Source organism: Phaenicophaeus curvirostris, chromosome 4, assembly GCF_032191515.1.
Source record: "Phaenicophaeus curvirostris isolate KB17595 chromosome 4, BPBGC_Pcur_1.0, whole genome shotgun sequence".
In the NCBI taxonomy this organism is placed as follows: Eukaryota; Metazoa; Chordata; class Aves; order Cuculiformes; family Cuculidae; genus Phaenicophaeus; species Phaenicophaeus curvirostris.
The window spans coordinates 61,375,102-61,401,108 of record NC_091395.1 but is presented as its reverse complement, the minus strand read 5'-3'; the positions used below and the strand labels follow the sequence as shown (position 1 = coordinate 61,401,108).

Sequence of the window (26,007 nt, the reverse complement as noted above, 5' to 3'; positions counted from 1 at the left end):
AAACTTACTTACATAAAAGAATATAGTATATAAAAAGAAAAGTCCTTTTCATAAGGTTTATACTTGCTAGCATAACTGTGCACCTTGAAGCATTGCATCTTCACATACTGATTGAACGTGAACGCTTTCACAATCATTTAAAATAACTCACATGGGTTCCCTTTTGAAAAATGAGACAGTATGCATGTATAAACTTCAGTAGTTTAATAGGATGAAATGAATTCTTCTGATGAAATTTCTAATCTCCAAAATCTGTGAGGTACTATGAAGTTCAGCATTTAGTGACAGAAGCTGTATGCTTTTTTGACTTCACAAATTGTCAGCTAGTTATGTGATTATTCTCAAGTAAATGTTGAAGTCTGATAGGTATAACAGCATTAAAACTGGGGAAAAAAAGTGTAGAAGTACATTCTTAGCACCAAGAAGGGTCTAAAGAACACTTGACCAGCAGTCTAGGTTTTTTTTGTCTAGAAGATGTTTGACAAACACTTAAGTACAATTGGAGAGAGAAACTAAATTCCTCCTTAGTTTATGGCCAAATTTGGCAAACCACCTGAGCATGCACTGGGTTATAAGCTTCACTAAGCATTAAAGAATAGCCTCAAAAGTGACTATGTGTTTCAAGACTTTCCTTTGTTTGAACAGATTTTGGCTCACATTTAGGGTCAGAAACATTTCTGCATAAAAACATTAGAGACTGCAGATTTCCTTAAGTCATTCAGCCACAGACAAGCCGTTATCATGAAATTCTGTGAAGATCCTCTTAAGCAAATCACTGCTAATGCATACCAAGATCAAAAATTACAGCTCAGCTGCTTAAAATACCTTGAGGAAAATTATTGCTCAGGTAACCTGTTCATATCCATGAGAAAACTGGCATTATTTCTGACTAAAGTTAAATAAGGACATAACTATGCATGTAATTGTTTTTAACTAGTTGCCATTTCATTGGCAACATCTACACCCTGAATCCATTCACCAATGATTTGTAGAACCAGATCTCTGTCTAAAAAATGCAAAATTTTGTGTAAATAAATGTATCTGAATATTCTGCAGCTGTAATCCACGAAATTTAAGACAGAAATTGGAATACACCTATAATACATTTTTCCTCAGGAGGGACATTAATACTAATCACTCCAACAGCCACATGCAAAGCATGCAAGGACAAGTGTTGCTAAGATGAAAATTTATCACAACAAGGATAAATTCACCTTCCTGCCTGTGGAGATTTTCACAGAAATACATTGCTTTTTTCCTTCCTTTTTTTTTTCTGTAAGACCATAGCAAGAAAATCCTTGTATTTTATGCTAATTCAAAGTGCCTCCAGTGAGGATAATTCAAATGACCTCACTGTGACCAATAAGATTAAAAGCAGATGAACTACAGCACCTATAAATAGAAGAACATTCCTGCCTTCTGTATTTTTTTATTTCAGCTTCCATGAAGTTTTAGACTGGCATGATTTCCTTTGTATGCTTCATTACAAGATCTTCCAGCCCTTGTACCGCAATTCTTTCAGACAACTCTTTTCTGACTGCTGTAGAATAACGCAAAAGCCATTAATCTTAAAAGAAAAGTTATATTTATTTCAGTATTTTTTTGCATGCCGTGCCTTTGAATATTTGAGAGCAAACTACCCTTTTAAGCTCTTACACACATGAACAGCCACTCTTGTTCTGGCACTGTTTGACAGAAGTCATTCACTGCAGATGTGATACTGATTTCAGTTAATCTACTTCATTAATTCTTTGGTATCAAAATTTGCATTGCAAGTAGCATAAATAACTTGAGGAATTTCCAGTGTGAGTGATTACCAACAAGAGAAATACTCCAGAATAACATTAATGAGTATCTTACCTGCTTTTTGCAGGATTTCCTTCTCTTGAAGTGCTTTTCTCTGTTTGGGTATATTTAGATCTTCCACCAGCTTTTGCATTATACCTTTAGATCCCAGAATTTCTCGTTGTGTTCCCTTAAGCTACACTTCTAAATTCTAAAATTTGCATGATATTACTTCCATGTCTTTTTTTTTGTCATCTGAAATAAATTATCTTTTTCTCTCTTGGTGTAGTTCTGTGATATAAATCTTACACTTACAGAGCTGGTTTAAACGCATCTTTTGCTCTTCCATACACTTAAATTGTCTCTGCTGCCAGGATATTTGTAACATGGAGCCATTCTCTCAGATGTAGTAGGCATCATTGTAAAGTGAACACTCATCAAGGGTTACCATCTGAAAGATGTCTGCGATTATCCTAAACTTGGACTAGGACATACTTTCAATAGTTTCATGACAACTTGTGCTAATAGTTAAAGAATATTGGTCTGGGGTTTTCTTCCAGTTGACTGGGGTGACACTACTCTTGACAGGATTCTGGAGTTCTCTGACTCCAAAGGAGACAGATCTTTCCCATCAGGAAAAATTCTGTTATTCTGAAATACTCAAAATCTAAACCTTCAAGGTGTTTTCTTACCTAATATGCAGGACTGCTGTCATAGGGCTGAGGACAGGTTGGTTGGTAAGTTGTTGTGATGGGAAGGACCAACGAAATTAGAAGGTAGTGGAACTTTTGAGCACATAGTGTGGCTAAGTGCTTCAGCTTCAGTGCAGTTCACCAGTGTCTCTCCCACACCCTGACCTTGTGCACCAAATGCAGCTGGCTGGCAGATTGCCCATGAAGTGCCAATCTCTAAAATTGCATCTGACACATGATGCAATTAAGTGGAATGGGGCTGCAGAATTGTGCTGCAAATGTATGAGTTATATACCAGCTGGGGTAGACCAGCAGAGTGTGAGGCGAAAACTTCCTAGGAAACAAAATAAGTTTATTTACAAAATGTTAGAATTGACTGTGTGATTGCTCAGAGATAGGTTAAATTAGAATCAAGTGTGTGTTTGCTTAAAACGTAGCATGGCTAGGTCTTGTTTAAAACATAGCGTAAGTGAACTTTAAACAAACTCTGTTCATTAGCATGGATAGCTAAGCAGGGGAGGAGGTTTAAGACTGACAGACACATGACAGGATGGACTTCTGTTAAACTTCTGTTTCATCGCAGAAGGGGGCAACAGGGACTGATTTGGGCCAGAAGACAAGGGATTATGAACAGGGGCATACCCTGAAGAAAAGAAAAGGGGCGGCTTGCCCGGAAAGAGGAAGGGAACCAGATAGGGAATAGAAGACTCCAGCCCTGAATTACTCTTGGATCAACTTTTTTGTGGACATTGCATGAAGAATGCTTGGGGAGTGGGGGATTTAAATTGTAAAAGGTATAATTGCCCAAGAGTTCCTTTTTTCTGGGTCTCTCCACAAGAAACACCCAGCCTGGGCTGTAATAAATCACTCCATGTCAGAACCTAGGGTTTGAACTTTCCTTTAACAGAACTGACGACAAATGTCTCTACGGCTTAGCACATAAAACATCACAGGTGTAAAGGACATTGCATTAAACACAATTTCATGCAAACCACTGTTGCAACAGTCACAACAAAGCACCTGACTCCTATCCTGCTGGCTCAGCTGTCTTATCTAATCCTGTTCATATCCACGGACTGAGTTGTTGGCAACAGCAAGGGAAAAGGAAAACATACTCTTTCAATACTCATTGCTAGCACTATTGCCAGCTTGCTGTTCTCTTCACATTTCTGGGCAGGAAAGGCAAAGCTCTGTTCAGTCAACATTTTACCTCACTCTTTCTTCACAGAACAAAGTCTAGTTTTCAGAGTTCTCCTAACTAGCTACTAATCATCTTAACTCTTCCTTTAAAACTCTCAGCACCATATCCCTCCTATTTCTCTTCTAGGTGTCTGAAACTGCTTTAGAGCTTACAAAGCATTTGACTCAATGTGACATTTGAAAGACCCCTCCTCCACCAAATTTTGAAGAATTGATAATTTGCACTTTTCTAGACAGAGATAGGGATCACAGTCTCACAGTCTACCTGTATTCTCTCCTTCAGCTTCTGAGAATGCCTCTTCCTCTCATTTATCTTCTGGATTTTCTCCTCTAGGTCTGCCTCCAGCTTCTTCACCTGCTGTAACAAAAAGCTTTCCTCAGCCTCTGAGCTCTTCCTTTGCTCCATTTCTCTTTGCTGGCAATTCTTTGTTTCTGTCATAGACTGCTTCATAGCCTTTTCCAAAGTGTCTTTTTCTTGCTCATAACAGGCTTGCAGTTTGATTGTTTTCTGAGTATATTCTTCAGTTGCTCTCTTGTTCTCACTCTTCAAATTGTCCATCACATTTATTAGAGTTTGTCCTTCCTCGTTGCATTTTTCATCTAAAATTATGTTTGTCACTAGATTTTCTCTCCTAGATGCTTTGCATTCATTTAGCAGTCCATCAGACTCCTGATTTAAATGTAGAAGCTTGTTTCCGAAGTCTGCATTGGTATCTACTGTGTCTGTATAAATGACTGTTTGCGCCTGTTTTGCTTCTGTTCTTGGCTCCCTCTCCTCCACATGCGTCTTGCACAATATTAACTCTGCCAAGGCTTCTTCCTTTAGTCTCTTGTGTTGTTCTACTGCAATTTCAAGGGCCTGAATACGTTTTCTCAGCAATTGTTCTTCTTCAATTTTGCTTTTACACTGGAGAATTGTTTCCCTGGTCTCAGCAAGAATGTGCTGAATTTCTTCTTCATGAGCCTCTCTCAGAGCCTGTATATTAGCCTCATGTTCATCATTCCTAGTGTTCAGGGAATATATCACCTATAGAACAAGAGAAAGAATAGGAAATTAAAGTATCTGGCATATGGTAGTCATGAATTCCGTTACTACACTTATCAAGGTGTTAAATAAGAAAAGATAATTATTGTGACAGTTTAATCTATTTGTTGTTATTTCCTTGTGTTGTTGCTTTTTCCCTAGGAACAAAAGGGATAATTATAAACTGCAAAACGTTATAGGAAAGGAAGACAATACTATGAGAAACAATATATTTTTTCCCACTTTTTGTTCACAAATTTCCTTTTTTTATTCTCAGCAAGTTGTCACTTCATGTCCATAGTTTGATCTCTGATACAAGGGATGAAATAGGGACCTTTATCTACCTAACTGACTCCGTATTTGTAGTCCAGCTCACCTATCCTTCCGTGCAAGACGACTATCAGCCACGTTGCCTTTAGCACTGGCAAGTGCTGGGGATCAACAGTAACAGATCTGTAGAGAGAAACCTGAAGACCTGACGTCCAGTCCTGACCAAAATCAGTCTGCGATGTAAATGAAAGGGAAGCTTGTAAGAAGGATTAAATGTTTCCCTCTTGACTCAAATTATAACACCGCTGAAGATGCAATGCGGGCAAGTTACCTTGGTCAGCATTTCAGGATAGGTATTAGTCAATTGCAAGCACTTTTTGCCTTGATTCTAAGAAGCATTCAGGCAATGGCATCTTTTTACTCACTTCAGTAACAGCTATAAATCTCAGAGATCAGGTTTTAACAGATTCAAGTGAGTCTCTGATGACAATAAGCAATTTTTTCAAACAATTGATTTAAGTCTTTTGATGGTTCATTTTCTTCTACAAAATGCAGAATAATAATTGTCATGATTATAAGACAAATTATAACAAGCTGCATCTGTTATCCATGACATGCACCAAAGACCTCTCACAGAAGCATGACACTATTGTTTAGAAACGAAAATGCTATTAAAAGCCCACAGTGGACTGAAATTAAAAGTTCAGAATCAAAACTGGTAAATGTGCATGTTAAGCTTACAAGACAGTTACTTACAATTGCAAAACATAGTAACTGCCTTGAAGAGACACATGCCTGTCTTTTCAGGCCCCCATTAGGACACTTGGGGCCTAATCCAGTTTCTACTGGGCATAGATATCTAACTCAACGGGAACAACACTTTAAGTACTAACATCTGTGTGGAGGTTTGCCACTTGTTTGGTTGGCTGGCTTTTTTATAGAGAATTTATTGCTCTACAAAACTAGGTTTGGAATTTGTATACAAGTTGTGACAGATACTTTCCATCTAGCCTGAGCCCATAGAGGTCGATCAAAAGATTCCTACACAGTGTTTGAGAAAATAATAGTCTTAAGTTCATAAATACATACAGAAGCAAGGTCACAGCTAGTTCTTTAATTATACTATTTTGCTTTTTAATTGTAAATATTTCATAAAGGAAAGCTTCAATTAAGAGACCAATAGGTATCTTGACCACAGGAAGCACCACAAGTCTGTAGACTGTGTTGTATAAGCCCTGAGAATGTCTCCAGAATTATTGAATTTGCTTAGCTAAGTCTAACTAATTTTTGTGCTATCTGTATATGAATAAAATTTAATTTCATTCATCCATAAATGAAAGCAAACACAAAATACATCTTGCCTGTAGTCAACGTCTTCCCTGGAGGTAATGAATTAAGTACAGAAATTTTGAAAAGCCACAAATGCAAAATTGTCTGGATAAATTTCTGGATAAACATGTGATAAAAGAGAGTAACAGCATTCATACTCCAGAAGACAGTAAGTCATTGTGTACTTTTAAATATGTATATTTTAGGGCCTTAGATTACATGCTGTTAATTGTTCTCTGTTCTTTTTAACCATTTGTCCTTTAAAACAGAAATAGTTTAAGGATACCAAGCAGATTCCTTCTCCCCACAAACTAAAATAAGTCTGTGAACCTTTTTTAACTGTTCAGCAGACAGACATAAAAAATTACAAGGAGAAGATTAATTTTGCACACTGGTTTGGAATGACCAGTAATTAATTTGGGCAGCTCTTAAATTAACTAGGTCAGAAGTTGATGATCACATTTGTGTGTTTCATTCCATCAGCAAACCAGAGATGAACATCAAAGACTTCCACTCTTACTGATTAATTTATCTAGTAAATCAGCACTGCCTGTCTCATATTACATTGTGTTCAACCTGACGGTGGAATCTGGGTTCCTCTGAAGCCTGACATCTTCATAGAGATTTCCCAAATTCCACTGAGCATTAGGCCACCACCAATATCTTGAGTTATCTAAAAGAATTGAAGAAACTGGCCTCCCTGCTCTAGCTATTACTCCTACACTTCTGTTCAATAGTGGCTAGAACCATAATGAAGAATTTTGACTTGAAAATATATGCCTTGAAATTCCACCTTCAAGCTTGAGTGCTGAAACCGATTCCACAGTATCTTAACCTTCTTAAGAGATTTAATTTTTAGAGGGCTGCTGCTCTGTACTTTATGAAAAATAAGCTCCTCATACATGCCTTTCACTCCCTACCAAATATAGCTACTGTATTCCTATTCCAGATACCTCATTAAAAAGACTGGAGTTATGCAAGTTGAATTTTAGACTTTATGTGCTGGAAGAGAAAATACTGAAAAGTTATTTCAGCATCTGTACTTTGTGAGCATACCTGCTGCTGGCTAATGTGGTGTGAACCCCTTAGCAGTTACGTTGATAAACAGCTTTTTAAAAACAGCTTTAAAACTGATCAGTTTTACAATACAGATAGGATTGGTTTCAAATTGAGAGTGCTATATTACTCTTTGAGTTACTAGCACAATACCAAAGTGTACTGATTTTACAGCAACTGAGACTTACATGAGAGGTTGGAAAAAACCCACTATTACATACATATACTTGAACACGACAGTGCAGTGAATATGAATACATCTTATTAGTCCAATTTTATCCTCCAAATGCTATAAAATCTAAATGGTATTTCCCTTCTTTATGATGATGTAAAATAAAAAGGAAAACATTCAACTGCACCTCATCAGTGAAGACAAGGCTAAAGCATTCAAACCCAAAAAGACTACTTTATCTTCCTACAGTAGTGTTAAACGCTACTTTGTAGGAACCTGATTATCATAACAAAAAAAATGGTTCTAGCAGGTTGCTTTACTAGCTGAAAAAGAAGCGAGACAGTTTGGTATTGAAGGTGAGGAGTGAGGATGATAAGAAGAGTCAAAGAAAGGCCAAAGATCCTAAGTGTTTTTCCTTCAGGCCCAAACTAGCAGTCACAAATCCTTAATGGCGGATAAAGGGCTAAAGTTAAAAAATGGAATATAAGACTGAGAAAAGGCCAAACAGGGTACTCCTGGCTGCACTCTAAACAAAGCAGGAAAAGAGACAAGTTTTGATTGCTAATTAGCTCGCTAGAGGATCACTGAGGTCAGGTGAACACATCATCTCCTTTTCAGTAGTAGCATAATTAGGTTATCTTCACTAGCAAGTGCATGTGTTTCTATGATTTCTGTCTTGTTTACTTCTCAAGCAGACCAGAGCAGAGTGAGGTATCTAAACACGTCAGCCTTAAAAGTGTCTCTTTTAAAGCAAAGGACTTAGAGATTATTAAAAGTAAGTTCAATTATTGAAAGAAATGGTTCTGTATTCCTCAGCCTCCTCTAGCACTGTAACTATACAGATTGGAAAATAAAAATAACTCCCACAATTTATTAATCAATTCTTTAATAAGCGCCTTTTCTTCATTCTAGCACTGAATAAAGAAGAATTTCTATTAAGGTACAGGCCTAGGCTATGATTAGACACAGAGCAGATCCAATTTTACACCTACGGTGCTTTCAGCTGAATGATACCACTGTAACATGATCAGGGACCTCACGAACCAAGTCTCACATCTCTCCTTGTGTCCTCTACGGCTTCCTGAGAGCAAAAGAATAATTCTATGCATCCAAATTGTTGCAGCAACTGTTGATAACCTTACCCGTTAATGTTTTTATATGGGAGAGAAGCCTTAAAGAAATTGGCACTCCAAACTTCCAGAAGTGTTTCAGAACCTAAAATTACAATAGCACCTTTAAAATCACACGGAATTTTGTCTATATTTTTAAGTTATGGTGGGTTTCTTTTAATGATATTTTAGTCTTCTAGGTATGCCTTCAGCACCTTGCAAAAATACAGGCTAAAGTAATTTATTTTCCTCTGAAATGAAAGCTCAGCTCCAGCTGAAATAATTTTGTTTTCAAAAGCTGGAGTTGTGGGAAGAAATACCAAAAGTTTCTTCTGTGAGCTTTCCAATTACATAGCATTCTATCATCCCATTCATAAGAAAAATGCTACAAAGTACATTTCTTTTTATAAGAAATATATACACCTCACAGTTCGTTTATCCACTCACTGTGAAAATACATCAAAATTACCTTGAATCAACATAGAACAACACAGTGTTGACTGTCGCTTATAAAACAGTAAAGCTACCTTATTTCAAGCCTTTCACTCTCAGTAAGTTATAAAAAATATTTTTCCAAAATTTCCAAGCCCTCAAACTTCTATCTATCCACGTGTAGTGTGCACAGATAACATTAACAAGGACGGAGATATCAAGAGTTCAGGGCCAACTTATGTTCAATGGCATTCATGAGCTCACAGAGCTGAAAAGCCAGATACAGTTCACAGTGCCAGCCTCTCCCTGAAAACAGTACATCTGCTTGGAGCTCTGAAAATTCTACCAAGAAACAATGAGCTTTGAGGATGCAAGTTCTACAAAAAGGCAAATTAGATGTCCCAGCACCATGCTGCAAACATATACAACTGGCTTCCAGAGCCTTAGCTCAAGTTCAAGTTCTCAGCTCTCACCTGTGTTGGCCACATCAACCCAGAACAGTTTCCACAGCTCGTCAGGCTTCAGAAGAGCTGCATCACTTGTGTCCTGGACCAGAATGAAGCCTGATTATTGTACTAAAAATGTATTTTGCTTCAGGAGATTCTCTTTTTACAGCAGGGTCTGTCTAAATCCTTTCATCTCTTGCTCCAACCATGCCTTTCAGGTCCTGGAAGGGCAGGAGTGGGGCACAGTACAAAAGTAGCCAACGGCTCTGTATGACATGTGCTTGTGTTTAGATGATCTGATGTTTCTAGAACAGAAGCTCACTGGGCAATGTCTCACCCTCCTGAATGTCCCACAGTATCCACAGTATTTGTTGCTTTCCTTTTCTAGAGATTCACAATAGAAGAGGGAAAGTTGATCTTACACTCTTAAAATCTGAACATATTGCCTTTTTTCTTACATATACCATGTATTACAGTTAGTCAAAAAATACATGGAGATACTAAAAGGCATCAAGAAATTAGAAGCATAAAATGTCTACAAGTTTCTAACCAATTTGGCCTCTCCCTTTGGTCTTTTTTCCCTTTTAGTTTAAATTTTATACAAGGAAATTCCACAGGCACATATATTCATTCCCATTTTGTAATTTTGGTTTTTTTTTCCTGCTGAGTGCAGTGAAATATTGTCATAGAAAACCTTAGTTTAACAGCCTATGTATTGCACTTGACCATTGCAACTGAACATAAAATTAGCCCTGGCTTAAATTTTACTAAAGAGACATCCAGCTGTCTCTTATTTATATTTTATATATTTTATAAGCTGAGCACAATAATTGTCAGGCAACTTAAGAATTAGAAAAGTAAAACTGTATTACAAGAATATTTCCACAAGCAGAGCAGGTGGTAAAAAACATGCCAATACTGCATCCCAACAACCTCATCAAAAGAAAAAATATACTGTAGAATCACAAAAGTTAATGCTAGACAGAGACTCCTCTGCTGGGAAAAACCTATGCATTTCATTCTCAGAAGGATGTTTTCAGCATACACGAGACTTCACCTCACCTAACATCATCCATGTCATCATTACACATCTAATCTATGTTAGTCAATGGAAAAAGACAAGTGCCTCCTAAGGACAATGTTTCCCTTTCCAGAACAGGTATCTAGATCAAGTAATAGAAATTACATGAATTGCTTCAATTGTTTGACCAGCTGTTATTGTTTCTTCAGAATACCAAACTTCCCAGCTCTTCCTTCTCTAATAGAGCTGAGAGAGTCCCATACATAGGGAAGAGACTATTTTTAATTCTCAAAAGCTGACATCTATTCATTTTGCTCTGTTCTCTGGGGCTTCTTTCCACTCTGCACTAACGTCTCACTTCATAGTGTCTTAATTTCTGCATATCCACTTCACGTTGTTTTACCAACACTTTACAAACCAAAGCAGATACTGGGCATACATATACCATGCGGATCTCCTTTGATACAGGATTTTTGAAAAATATGGTTTTTTACAAACTGAATGCAGTTTACTTTGTCTTCCTTCTACATTCCTCTTATCTTTCCATCTAGTTTAGATGTTTATTATTCCTTTTGCATTAGTATAATCTGTTAACTTTAATATGTTGTTTATTTTTCCTTCCAGATCACTAATTAATAAGTAAAATACTGCAAGCTCTAACCCAGATCTTTGTAGCATCTGCTTCCCTGCAATATGTTATAAACCTTTTGATTACAGTTCCCGATTCACATTGTATCGTATCTGTCAAAACCCTTTTCTCTAGACATTTGAAAAAAATCTTGCAAAACAAATACCAAAAGCACTATTATTTTTTATGCAATTAAAAACTAGAAGAAATAAAATCAGCCAGCATGACATCCATATGAAATATATTTCTTTGTTCTCCCTGAGGTGAATCAGATTCATCCTAAGCATATTTATCAGGTTAAGCTCTATCCAAATGCTGTCAGAGAAGATCATATTATTTTTCAGAAAAAGTTAAATTAGGTAAAATTTGTTTATTTTATAAACCACAGAACTAGAAGAAACCACATTAAAAGATCATGCTTATTCACTGATAAGGAAAATCAACACACACACATATGTAGACAAGCAGAATGGCCAAATTGTTTGATTTCAGAGTCCTTTGTAATCTCAATCTTGGTGAAATTCTTGTATAACTCATTAAGACCTTCAATAACCACATAAATCTTTGGCTTTTACAGTCTTGGATGAGTCCAACTCCATCACACGAAGCTCTTTCAGATAGATAATATGCAAGAAACAGAAGATTTGTTTGACAGAAGCCACAGCTATATCTATGACCACTGTCCATTTTAAGGTCATTGTAGTCCAGGTGGATTTTAATGTAGAAATGAAGTCAACAATTCTGTGTCAATAGAAGAAAAAAAAACTGCTCTAATTGCATGTAATTCACTGATAATTTAGCTGTTCGGTTTTTGTTATTTAAAATTTATAGGAGAGCTTGATAGGTTTATACCCCAGAAGTTTGATCTCTATTATGCTTCAAAAACATGAGCTAGCACATCTCTCATTAACCAGACCTAAATACAGTGGTGACAGGATTAATTTGCCAAACTAACACTCCATTTTTTGAAAATGTTTCTTTACATCCCAGGTTTTTAAAGAACTTTCATGTCTCTAAAATTGTGGACATGTGTTCAGTGCCTTCAAAAGGTTATTTGTTATTTTTTCTTATGATTCTAGATCTTTACCTGAAACTTTATCCTTCCTAAACATCTTTAAAATCTTGTTACAGATTATTATAAAACAACATTGTCCAATTTTACAACAAATGCAGTAAACAAATTCATCGAGTAAGTTCTCACTTGATTTCTGTTTTTCAAAGTATTTCCTATTTTAAATACAGTAGAATGTGGTAATCTTGCAAATATAAACTGTAGAATTCTTGATTTAATTACAGCCCAGGGTAAAATAGATTCTCCAGACCAAATTCATCTTTTTGTGGAGACAAATATTATAATTTATTTAAAACACAATATTCATTGCAGGTTTTGCCTTTGATGTAGATCTCTGATATGCACACATAAACTGAGGCCTATTTCTTCCTAATCCAGATTAAAGCATTATATAGATTTGCCTGTGCATGGACCTGTACTGCAAGAACACGGGGGCTTGTTGTCACAGAGCCATGGTGTCACCAGCCATGTATTAATAGACTGGTTCCATCTAATTGAACTGGAAAAAAGCAACAAGAATAATCGATCATGATAAAAGCTTCCATGCAAGGAGTTTACACAATAAAGCACAGATCTCCAACTCTTAAAGAAACATACGTAAGAAGGGAACATGAGATAACTTTGTTAGAGATTAAACCACCAGGTTTTAGGCATTACTGGTGTGCCTTTTTTTGTGAATTCCCACTATAGTCCATCAACAGAGATTCAACCAGTAAATCTGACACAAACCTGAGAGTGATCGAGCTCCCTAAGGTAGACATGGAGGTTCCGACTCACTTGCCTAATCTCAGAGATCTGGTGCCACAGACACCTGAAACATCCACACAGGAGTTGACAAATAGGCTACAGACTTCGCAGGATAACTGTGCATTCCCGGAACTACACAGGTTATGGTTAAATCTCAGATTATATTGGTTTTACATAGTTAGTGAAACCGAGTTCAGTTTGTCATGATTGGTCTACTAAATTACTCTCTAGGCTCAACCGATTACGTTGGCAGCTTGGACATACAGTACACATGAACACTAAATCAAAGCATCCCAATCTCAAACTGAACCTCATTCATTCCATCTCTATGGTCGAAATTGTAATGGAGAAGGTAAATACCAAATGATCATTCATCACCTTTTTCAGCTTACAAACTACAAAACAGCTAGGAGGTGGCAGATTAAAATAAACAGAAGACAGTATATCATGTTATATTCAACTAAGTATAGATGTTCTGTCACAGGATTCTGTAACATTAAAAGGTCACCTGGATTCAAGAAGTGATTGGGCAAATTTATGAAGAAAAATCCAGTCAGGGCTATTGAGCATCAAGATACTTCAGCAGTCTCCAAAAAACTCACACAAATCACTGGAAACAGGGAGCATAATTCATGCTACTGCCTCAGATGGACCACAGCATACAGTAGTTTCAAAAAGACAATTTTCTTTCAGTTTCTCTCCTCCATTTCAAAGTAGGAACCAGAATCAAAATATTATAATGCAATTAAAAGGCTACATATAACATACACCATAATACTATACTATTTCTGAGTGGAGCTAGACTGAATACAGCCACTACACACATTCCCATTTCAGGAAGACATTCTTATTAAGCATATGCTGGACACCTTCTGAGAATGCATCGATGATCATAAAACCAAGAAAATGTAAACACTATTTATCATCAGAAAAAGTGTAAAGAGTCTAGGAAATTTAAATTGATCTGAATAAACAAAGCAAGTCTCTGAGCAACCTGATCTAGTTGAAGATGTCCCTGCTCATTGCAGGGGAGGTGAACAAGATGACCTTTAAATATCCCTTCCAAACGAAATCATTTTATGATTCTGTGATAAGGGCCTAGTCCAAATGTTAACGCTTACATTTATATTTAATTACACTTTAATTTTTAACATTAAAATGTGAAACTTGAAGACCCACGAGTCTCTGACACTGTCATGTTTATATCTTAAACAATGACTGCACAGGATGACCAAGAGGTACTTGTCACTACTCCAACTTGACTACATTATTTGGCCACATTCTAAGTGCATTCACACATCTGGATGCAAAGTGGGCAGGAAGCAGTATTGTTCTCCAAAACACATTCCTCACCTTGAAAATCAGGGGACAAAGACTGTAAGGCTCATTGCCAAGAGTGTAGCAGCAATGCACTGTAGTTGCACTGCAATATCCTGTAGTTTTGAGACAACACATTATTTTTATGAAATGCTAAGGTATATGAGCTTCTTAGTAAAAACTTTTAAATGTTGTAAAAGCATTTAAAAGTAACAGCTATAGTTCTTAGCCCTGTTATCAAACTCTAGCAGTTCTCTGCTCCTGAATGAAAACAGCAAAATATCCAACTGTAATCTTATATTTAAATCTAAACGTAGCTCTTATATAACCTTCTAAATGTCAGTGCATAGTCACAGCCACATGCTGTAGCTTCCAAAGACAACTAAAACAGAAGAATTTTCTGGTAGTAACTCGTTTTATGTTAAAAGTGTTTAAGTGCCTAAAGGCCAAGTCACACAAAGTTCTCAATGACAACTACATAAAAAAGGCAGAACCTTACTTCAGATGAATTTCAGAGTTCATTAACTTAAGTAAAAAATTCCTACTTGAAAATAGTCAGTTTGTGGTCTCCTCATGAAATAAAGGCAGCGCTTCCTCAATGTCATGTTCTGCTGCCTGCATGCCTTTTGGAAGACAAATGAATATGCATTATGTAAAATGCCAAGTCTGAACCAGCACAGCCAAGCCTGAGCTATGGTGCCCGACTGGGAGGCAGGATAAATTAACTCAGTTATGACACTGGACAAACTACATTCACACACTTCCTGATGGCTTTAAGCATAAGCAAGAAAACTCACGTGCCCATCTGTTCCTACTAGATGCACAGGTTAAATGGTCTTCAGCACCACACAGAGCCAGTCTGGTCACATACAGGCAGAAAAAACAAGTGAATGGCACAGTGAGACAGCTAATGTGTTAAAGATCTGACTGTATTGGTGGCAACAGAGGTAGTTCTACCTCAGTGTAACAGCTATTTTAATGAAACATAAACACTCTTACCTAATGAAGACATGACTTTAGGGGAAAAAATAACAGAATATCTTCTGGGAAAAAAACATTTAATACGCAATGCTGAAGTGCTCAAATACCTAAATACACAGCTTCAGTATATTTAAGTGAGAATGTCTTAAGCTGAGTTGGCACTGACTTCTAACTTGCTGTAATTTTCTCAATTATAAAATACTGGTATCTGCATACTGGTTAAAGTAACTGTTAGGAGAGAGGTACAGTTATAGTGCTGCTTAAAAGGGTACTTTCACACATTACCCACGACAAAAATCTAGAACCTGAGAAAAACATAACCCTGCAATTTTCTTTTGTGCAGTTAACGGATCACTAGATATTTTATTAGCTATGGCCTGAAATGCACATAGTAATGAAACACGTAGCATTTTGTATACCAACGTTACCTAGGGTTTCTTGGAAAAGTGACTTGAATTAAGTATATAGTTTCATTATAAAGTAGCTTTCAGTTGCCTGTTACTAAGTCTGTCAGATTTTCTGCAAACTTGGCATAGTCAGTGACAAATTTGTATGGCAAGAAGGTAATTCCAATACATAGATGTCATTCTTATACCTTGAATTAACTGCAATGACAATTTCAGGCCATCTAAATAATAAGATTCTGTGTTACCTCCTAATAGGAGTAAGCTATAGAAGTGGCTTTAGTACTGCCTTTGACTAGTTGATCAACACAAATACATGACATCGCACAAGGATTTTATGATTCAGGAGTTCTCTTTCAGTTCTGTAAGGAAAACATGGTGATGACAAGTTAAGAAATCTTAGTCTGCACATTTTTGTCAGCTAGTAGGCCAAAATAATGCTAGCTTTGAAAATCCTAACAGAAAATTGTACATAAGAAAAATGAAAATAAATACATAATCAAGTGATGTATATGGGGATATTGATAGCTGACTTTGTTGGTATATAATGTAAACAGCTTTAAAAAAAGGTTTTTTCTCTCTGCATGGAATCCAGTTTTCACATTCCTTGCCCAAAGGAAAAATTGTTGCGCTAAAAAGCATGATCCTCTTTTTTATGCTGTTCCATTTTGCTTTATTTCTGTAGAATACTGAATATCTCTCTAGAGGACTGAGATCAAAAAGCCTCAAGCACACAGGAGAGCTCTAGCAGCATGTAGCATAACAACTAACTGCACACCAGCCGAGCCACTGTAAGCACTGGTTACTGAGTCCTGTTAACAAATCACAGTAAATAAGGTCAATAAAATTAGCTAAAACTACGTGTAAAAGGCAACATATTTCAACTAGAAACAAGAGCAGACAACAGGAGGGCTCCCTTACAGCTGCTCAGCTGATAGGTTCTTCCAGAGCAAGCCATTAGAATTTGATTATACATCATTCCTTACCCTATCAGTCATTTTTTTTTTAAATGACGAATAAAACAGGAAAGGTTAAAAGCCCCAGTATATAGCAAACACTGGAGGGGTGTAAACAGTCTATGTCCTCATGCACATACCAGGCCACCTGCTAATTCTTCTGAAAATTTTCACCCACAGAGTGAAGCTAATAGAACGAAATACAAGCATACATCATACACTTCTGTGCAGAAGTCACACGCCCTTCCTTAAACAACTAATGAAAGTGGGGTTTGCTTATCTTGCTGATTTACTACTTAAGTTTATTAAATAATGTTCATCTTTTCTATCCTGCTGACTGAGCCGAGGGGCAATAAACCTCCTGGTGACCGGCTGGTGATAAGCAGCTGGAGCATGTAACATTTTCAACTGCTCTGCATAGAGTCATTAAGGAACATCTGCCTATGCTGCTCCTTCTAGAAGAGGAACATGCTTGCTCCCCTCTGACATTTCTTTCCCCTGAAGGAAAAAAGGGTTCTTAATCGTGTTTTACCAGCAATTAACTTTTCCCTGCACAGGCACTCTCTTTTTCTGTTAAGACTCATAGCATCCTACGTACATACAGAAAAATTCTTGCCAGATTGCTTGACTTTTTTTTACTAACAATATCCTTGACCAGAATACTGTAGTTTAAAATGTGCTTCTTACAACAAGGCTCCCAGGTTCCCAATATAAAGTCAGATGAATCCATAGGGAAAATGAGTTTGAGGATAACTATCTACTCTCATTAAAAACATTCTTCCATTGGTATCCAGGAATTTGTCTCTAAGAAGGGAACAGAACCGTTCTGTGGCTTAGGTAGCTCTCTGATGACCAGATAATGTCACCATCCTAGTTATTTGTATTAGGCTTGGTTCCAGAACTGTAGTCCAAAATGGCAGGTTTGGTTTGAGCCCTACTGGCAGAGGTCTGAAAAGAAGCCTTAATAACACTGATACCTGCAGGGTATCTAGTTCTTGCCAGCCCTTCCTGAAGTGCCTTTTCAATGACAGCTAATCACTTTCTCAAGATTCCTCTTCAAGAGTTCTTTTGCATTTCTCATCCTAGCTCAAGTAAAAAGGACTGTCCTGAGAATACATAAGCACATGAAAATCCTGTATTAGCTAATGTATGTTAGAAATCCGTAGACTGAGGCACCAAACTCTAAGTGTCTTATAGAAGTCACTATATATTTTAAACTCTATATTATTGCTAAACAGACCAGAAATACAAAGAACTGGCAAGCACAAAACAGCACGCTAGAGGTCCAGTGTCTGATAGAGAGGTCTAAGCATAATTACTAGTACAAAGTCATGCATTGTGCTACAGTCATAAGAATACACGAACTTCAATCTGTTAATTTGAATGCATTAGGGTTGCAGAAAGGTAACTACCAACTAAATGTGTGATTGACTTACATGAATGACAACTTCAGATGGACACTCCTGTTTGCAAGCAAAATGTTTCTGTTTTAATTTCTGTAAGTCCATTAATCAAAGCATGGCTCATTTGGAAATAGCTGCAATGTTATCTGATTTTAAGGTCAAAATCCAGAAAGCCTAGCCAACTCTCATCCAAACTCACTAATCTTACCCAGGCTTTTAAACATTTTACCTGCATGCATGGGGACAAAAATATCAGTTTGCACTTTTTAATATAATCTTTATGTATCTATCTATCTGTTTATATATAAACCATTTTTAAAACAAAACTTGGTTGTCCCATATATTCATTTGGCCCTGGAAACTGAGGCTTTAAAAGCAAACCCTAAACTGTATAATTAATAGCCTGCCATATTTTTAATAGAGTACTTCATATGTGGGCAGACAGAGCTCTAGTGGTAAACAAAGATCTATGGCCACTTATGCCTTGAAATGCAAAGGCCACCTTACTTTTGTGGGAAGAGCAGGGTGCAGCAGAACAAGAAGATAGACTGAGCTTACAAATATGCTCGTAGGTTCTGCTTATTGTCATAGATGTAGAAAACCAATGTATGTTTGCGCATCAACAGTAAGAAAAGTCAATCTTTGCAAGAAGGGCCAAGCATCTGAAAATACCAATAAATGAGCTACAAAAAGCAGTAGTGATGCAGGGCTAAGGAGCCGGAGGACTAACAATCGGTGATATTTAAGCTTTAACATTTAAGGTTGAACAGAATAACAATTATTTAGCTTGAAGTTTTTAGCAATTATTCAGCTCAAGGACTCTGTAGAGAAGCCTCTGATGAGAAACAAAACTTGCTGCCTTCAGGCAGCAACTCAAGACTGGTCGAGAATGGCCTTGGGACTGGGAGGAATGCCAAGGACCCAGGGAGCATGTGCATGTAACAAGATTACTGAAGTTTACAGAGAGGAAGATATCATACTTCATCCCTGAGACCCCAGCCCATGACCACCAGGAGACACTGCACCTGAGCTGGTATGGGAGAAGCTTCTTGAATCTAATTATAATAAGAAGCCAGGGAAGGTCATGGATATGTAGCATGCATTTATAAATATGCATATCTTTACACTATAAGTAGTTGTTGTTAAACAAAACAGTGTGCGAGTTAGGAGGATTAACCCCCTCACGTGTGCCGGCGAATAAACACATATCTACTTTATGACCCTTAACTGAGTTACAGAGTTTGATTCTGCAAAACAGTAGTTTCCTGCCCAAAGTAAAAAAGTAATTATAAAGGTTTGCATTTTTGCTGTTACAAAAATGTGCAGAACAGAAAAATGCATGACTGAAGGTATGAGAAGTTACCATAGTTCATCTCTCCCACAGCAGAAATAGAGGGGCAATAGCCTGGGAGCAGCTTTCAGGATCTCTGTGTCCTGATTACCTATTGGGATACCCTGCACTGGTCCATGTTTTACCATACAATCAGCACCTCATGCAACAATGGAAACTCATCACTTCACCCAGTCTTGTTCTGCTGTTGATGACTTTGTACACCCCTCCTTTGCCTTTGAGAGGAGGACTCAACATAAGTAAGCTCTGTATCCTACACTTCATTTAAACATTTTGTACTCATTGCTCCTGGCACAATGGGAGTGGATGAGTAATTAAATCATTCTCTCCCCATCAATGAGAATCTAACATCACTGTTATGGGAGGGTGCAGCTGTATAACACACATGAGTATTGCATACTAGGTTAGAAATGGGAAAGGAAAGCACTACAGGCAATTCAAGGTTAGGTGGGATTTTATTAAAATTATCCTAACTGTGATATAGCCAAGAAAGCAGTGATTCAAAAGGGCACTCTTAAAGTTTCTAGGTCAAAAATGATAACAAATATTCCATCTAGCCTTTTTTCAGCTAACCTGGTCTCACATTTTGCTTCTCAGAGGTTTGCTGCTGGTGCAGTATTAGTCCACATAGAATTTAGAAGGGAAAGTTTATAATTAAAATTCCAATTCTGCCATGAGTTCTCTCTAAGCATATGGTTATTGCAGAGAAAATTGGTTCTTAAAGGCCACATTCCAAAACATAATGAATTGCTTTTCATAAGTACTTTTTTGAGCTTTAGTCATAAATCATCTCTATTTCAGATGACTGAAAAGTATCCAGAGGGGAAACTCTGTTCACCCAACTCACATTTTAATAGTAGAAATTTGCAAAAGCATCTGCAAAAAACACTGTGCTAAAATTTTGCCATGATCCTTTGCACTGGGGTGATTTTTCTGCCTTTTGCTGCTAAAATAGTAGAACTTTCTTCTCCAATCTGAAGACAAACTTTACAATGTCATATAAGAAATTTCAGAAAGCAATGAGATTTTTTTTTCCCCACAAAATTTACTTGAGATTAAAGAGATTTTTTAAAAAATCACTTTATATAAAAAGGAAGGCATGGAAATCTCTACAGAAAATTACATTAGCTGGAGAGACGAACATTGTGAAGAGGTGTTTCTTTGCGTTGATTTCATCAAAACACTCTAAGTCTGCTGTTGAGAAATGGATCACCCAGAAAGACGGAGCTAGTGATTCCTCAACTCTTGTTACTGTGAAGTACAAGGTATCAATTAATAGCAATCCAGCTACTGATTTTCAAATAGAAAAGGTAATACTATGATTTTGTGATTTTTTTGGGGTTTTTTTGAGTGATACCTCTGGACAAATTTTACTTACTGTGCAGAATTGATCAAAGACAGCAAGTGAGTACCACACAGAAGAAAAGACAACAATTCGGGACATCTTAATCTGATTTACAGTCATCTGCCATTTACATTTCACTGTGGTTGAGGAGTCATGTATTTTATCAATAAACAGAAAGTGCTTCTCTCTAAGAATTGTTAGAGACTGAACTGATCAAACTTATATGTGCTCAAAATAATAATAGAAGTGTTTATATGAATAGTTTTGTTTCAATTACTACAGAATGAAAAGGTACTTTGAAGAGTAATGTGTGCATATGTGGGCAAAAAGTAAAGATCAGGTTGTGTACAAATACTATAATACAAACATAAAATCAAAGCACCGGTAAAGTAAGTATTGGTATAATACAGCAGATATAATGCAGCAATTATATGTGTAAACATAGGTAGCACTTGCATATATCTTCATATACGATATACACTATTGCATACAGTCACCATTAGATGAGAATAATGGCACTGTAACTACTAAGCCATTTCAACTAGAACATTTTAATGACTTCCTATTGTTTGACCCGTATCTTTAGTCAGTGTTCTTCCATTGCTAAAATGTCCTTGCCAATTGGAGTGAGGTTACAGAACACAGACAAGCTGGATTAGTAAAGAAGGGTAGGAAAACAGGCTTTTCTGACAACGGTGCAGCGTGCAAACAGGTTAAAAGACAACTGCCACCTCCTACAGATTTTATGTTATTTCTTAACAGGATGTGGAAAACGTTCAAAATATTTTGTAGTGTAGCTTGGTATTGACTAACAAGTTCTACTACAATATACTACGCAATTTAGTCCTGCCTCTTTTCCAGCCCCTGTCTTTCACGACTGTCATTCAAAGTATCGCCACTTGTGCACATCAGGAATAATTATCTACAATATAACAAGTAATACTGCACCTGAGTGCCACAGTTCGGCTACAGTTTTGCAACAATATATTGCCTATAAACCTCAAATGAACTGTCGCCTCGGTAATTCAGGGGAAAATGCGATACGGCCAATCGCCCTGAGCAGCCCACGGACAAACCCCGTGTGTGGGCAGAGCCTGAGCTCCTCTCGCTGCTCCTGCGCGCTGATCGGAGCGGCTGAGTGCCACACGGCAATCCCCGCCACAAAGGCAAAACGCTAAACGCGGTCTGTAGCGCCAGCGGGGGAACCGCATGGAAAAAAGTTTGTGCACACCGATGTTTTCACGATCAGCTTTACAGGTTTCCCTTCCCTCTCCTGAGCCGGGGGCCCCCCGAGGAGGCAGCTCCCAGCCGGCCCCGCCGCCCCGGCCGGGGCAGCCTCACCTCCCGAGGCGGCAGCAGCGAGACTTACCTTGGTGAGCTGGGCAATTTTCTTGCACATTTTCATGTGTATTTCCCGATTGCACTCCTCCGCCGAGCTGCTGCAAGCGGCTTTACATCCATTGCAAGTCCCGGGCTGATAAATCTTGTTTACGCCAGAGGCCATTAGACTCGAATTTTAATCCAGGCGGGCTGCGTGCGCTCCCGGCAGCGCGGGCCTGTCCCTGCTGCTGCCCCGCGGCTGCCGCACGTACTCAGAGCCCCATAGCGCTGGAGGAACTTCAGCCCCAACCAGGGTGAGCTTCAGCCGCCGCCGCTCTCCCTCTGTGCAGATGTCCCAGTCCTTCAGCAAAACACCCAGGCGAGGAGGCAAAGAACAGCATGTGCAAACATCCTGATTGGGATTTTTTTTCCCCTCCCCTTCTCTTCAAATGGTTGAGCTTCTGCCAGGAGAAGATGCCAGAGGCTGGATGCTACGAATTCCCCACAGGAGATGGTAAGCCAGCCATACAGGCAGCAGCACAGACGTTGCTGGGCATCTGCTACAAACAGAGTCTGCAGATTAAATCATATCACCTTCTTGGGCTGCCAAAGGGCTGCAGAAGTCATCAGAGAAGATGGTGTTGGCATCTTTCATAAACTCTGTTATTTTGTCAGTCCTCTCCAAGTCCGGATGTTCTAAGACCAATAAAAGGATGTTCAATGTTTGCTGCTCTGCTGAAAGTGATGAAGTTCTTCCAGCTAAGACACACGCTTGAGCCCAGCTGAGCTCGGGAGCACTGTCCAGGATTCGGTCCACCCTTCCTTACCCAAAGAGGCTGCTCAGTGCCCCCCAGTGACACAAAACGCATTGGAAAGGTGCCAGAAGGCACAAAAAGACAAGCTATTAAGATAACAGGATTTCTGAAGAAGTAAATGGTTAGTGGACACATTTAAACAAGCCTAGAAGAAAAGGGGAAGGAGGAGAAGGCAAAGTAGGTGAAGTGATGCAGGAGCAGGGAGAAGGAACAGGTAAGAGCAGCCAAGAGCTGCTCCACATCCCTTTCATGTGTCAACAGCAGTCAGTAGAGCTGGAGACCCCATGAATCAGGTCAAGCACCAGATTTCAGCTCACAGTGGCTTGCAGTCATCCAGGAAGGATATGAGAGTGCTGCTTCCACCCTATCCTATGTAGGTAAGGCAGCTTTCCCATCTCACGTCCTGGCAGTCTTTTCATCCTTCTTAGGCAAGAAGATTCTACTTTGCTAGCTGGATTTGAAAGAGAGCTTCTTCAGAACTATGCCAATTGGGAAAGAGGATTATCCGGTGTCAGCTAAGGACAGGACAAAGGGAAAAAGGGAAATCCTCAGTGAGAGTAAAAAAAGATAAAGCACTTAAGAATAAACACTCCAAGAGAAAAAGATCAAAGCAGAAGAATGGCTGCAAGCAGTAGGGAGGTGAAGTGAGAAGATGTAAGAAGAGAAGACCTTGGAACAGAGAAACCAAACACCTCAAATGCTGAGAGAAAAAAGAGAGACTTTAAATCTCTGGAGCCAGAAAGAACTCTCAAGGAGTGACAGGAATGGAGACTGACTGGGAAACTCAGCATAGTAGAAGGGAAAGGCCAGGAAGGAAAATTAATACCGACACAGTTGCTGGGAGATGCTAAGCAGGGAAGAGAACTTTAGAGAGACAGAACATAATAAGAAAATGTAAGAAACAGAGCTTTGTACACAGGAATGACCTTGTTTCTTCATGCTGCTTCCAGTGAATGAAACGTTTTCCATGAACAGAGTATAAGCACATGCTACTGTCAGTTCTCTGGTATTTGATAAGACATGCACTCACATTTGAGTTTAATTCAGTTAATATGCTTATAGTAGTTTCTCTACATGGGCAGCAATTTGAGAAAAAGTATAGGAACTTAATGATATGTAAATTCTGATAAAATTGCCAAGCTTATTAGGACAATCAAGAGAACACAAAGCACTAAAGCCATTTCTTAGCACCTTGTCTCCTCAGCAAAGGAATAATGTTGAGTGAAAAATAAATATGAAAAATAAATAAAAATTAATTAAGAAAAATGCAAAAGGTTTTAAAAGTACATAAAACAAGTTATCCATGTTATTGCTGTACTAGACAAACAGTTAACATTTGTGGTGTTTCTCCTGAACAGCAGAGGACACACCAGACCTAAAGAGACCTGAGACACTCACACAGGCACAGGCAGAGCAGAGGAGCGCAGATCTTCAGGGACACTGGGGAAAAAAAAAAAAAATAAATTTCAAGCGGACTGTTTATGTATTTGGGGGGATTACGGGGAAAAAATTTGAGGCTTTGGTATAAGATGATGTGTTAGAAGAACATAATTCATCATTGATAAATTACTGTGAGTCCAGACAGGACTTGCCATTCTATACTTCAAACATCGGGAAAGCTTCAATCAAATCTCATGCACCGGAAAATGCAACCACATAATATAAATTCACAGGTGACTCAAGTTCCTTAGTTCCATCACTCAAGAAAACCCTACTTGGTTTCAATAACAGAACTTCAGCAGATAAAGCCAGAGCTTTTCAATAAGAATTTGAGCTCTTTTTCTCTTTTAATTTATCTAAGGATTGCCTGTAAATAAGATGACAAAGGAAGGACATTGTCACGAAACATAATTTAAGTGTATACTATACAAATGTGCAGTTTGCAAGAACCACATAGAACACTTAAGTACATTACAAAATGTTGTGAACATGGGGCAGTATATGGCAAAGACAGTTTAAAATACAAATTAAATGTCTAAACAGAAATTACACACACACACTACTGCTTAAATTACTATTGTTCATTCGTTTTAAGTAAATTATGAGAGGTGGTCTGTACACTACTGTATTTGTAAATCTATGAGTAACTGTAAACAGCTTTATAGCTTACTGCTGAGATGTGTTAATTAATTTACCTTTTTCTTATAAAGAACAAGTCATACATGGGTAAAAGTCTATATAAGCCTTCCATTTTTTGTATCTCCTGCTTTTTGAATACGCAGACTACATAGCTTCTGAAATCTTCATAATCCTTTGCAGTCCTTATAACTGCCCACTGCAGTATGCAAAATAGAGTTAAGAGACCTTTGTTGTACAAACTTGAGTCTTCTCAACCTTCAAATTTGGAAAATCATAGCACATAGACTATCACTATAGGAGAACATGCTCTTTCTCTTACGTTGATAGTGTGTTGGGCCATTATTACATAACAAAAATTAGATGTTCCGTTCATCACATTCTTCAAAAACTTGTGTTAAGGTCTGGGGTTTTTTTTAAATAATATAATATTGAAGGAGTACTTACTGTTCTCAATCAATGAGGAAGTCAATAGAGCTTCTAATGGGCTTTGACTTGGAATTAAATCCTCTTGTTTTAGAGGCATGTGTAGGGGAAGCAAAAATCAAATTAGTTTCCCCTTTGTATAATGTTTTTTTTAATGCCTTTCTCCCTCTGTCAAAAAGAAAAGAAACAAACTTGGAACAAAATCTGCATGCAGTGTAAGTAACTTTTGAGTTCTTATCCTATTTCTATGGTACCAAAGCATTTTTCATTGCTTGGTTAACATAGAAGTACTTCGGCCTGTCACATATTTAGTATGTAACAGTGAAAAAGAAAAGTTCTCTGACAGCTGATCAGTCAGTACCAGTAAAAGAACCTCCAACTCAACATCATCAGGACTGGCAAATAGGAAAAGGTGCAATAAGATCCCTGCCACCAAGCAAATTATCTTTAAATGGCTGAAACAAATTTCAAGTAATTCATAATACATATCTACTTAAAACCCCATACGATTTAAACATCAGTATAATTTAAGTAAAGGGTGACCCATATGAATCAAACTCAATATCACAAACTCAGTTTCTCTCACTATCCCAACTAAAACCCAAGTCCATCAATCCAGCATTATTTATA

General features: G+C 37.9%; 1 protein-coding gene across 3 annotated transcripts in view; it reads right to left on the bottom strand.

Moving 5' to 3' along the window:
- FAM184B (family with sequence similarity 184 member B) overlaps nt 1-22,781 on the bottom strand; it is a 41,676-nt gene extending 18,895 nt beyond the window's left edge. For all 3 annotated transcript variants that reach the window (XM_069856254.1, XM_069856255.1, XM_069856256.1), the window contains exons 1-2: nt 22,110-22,781; nt 3,943-4,704 (exon numbers count right to left, since the gene is read on the bottom strand). In XM_069856254.1, coding sequence (XP_069712355.1) covers nt 3,943-4,704; nt 22,110-22,244 — 897 coding nt within the window. In that variant the 5' untranslated portion in view covers nt 22,245-22,781. The remainder of the gene's footprint in view (nt 1-3,942; nt 4,705-22,109) is intronic.
- Nucleotides 22,782-26,007: the final 3,226 nt, after the last annotated feature.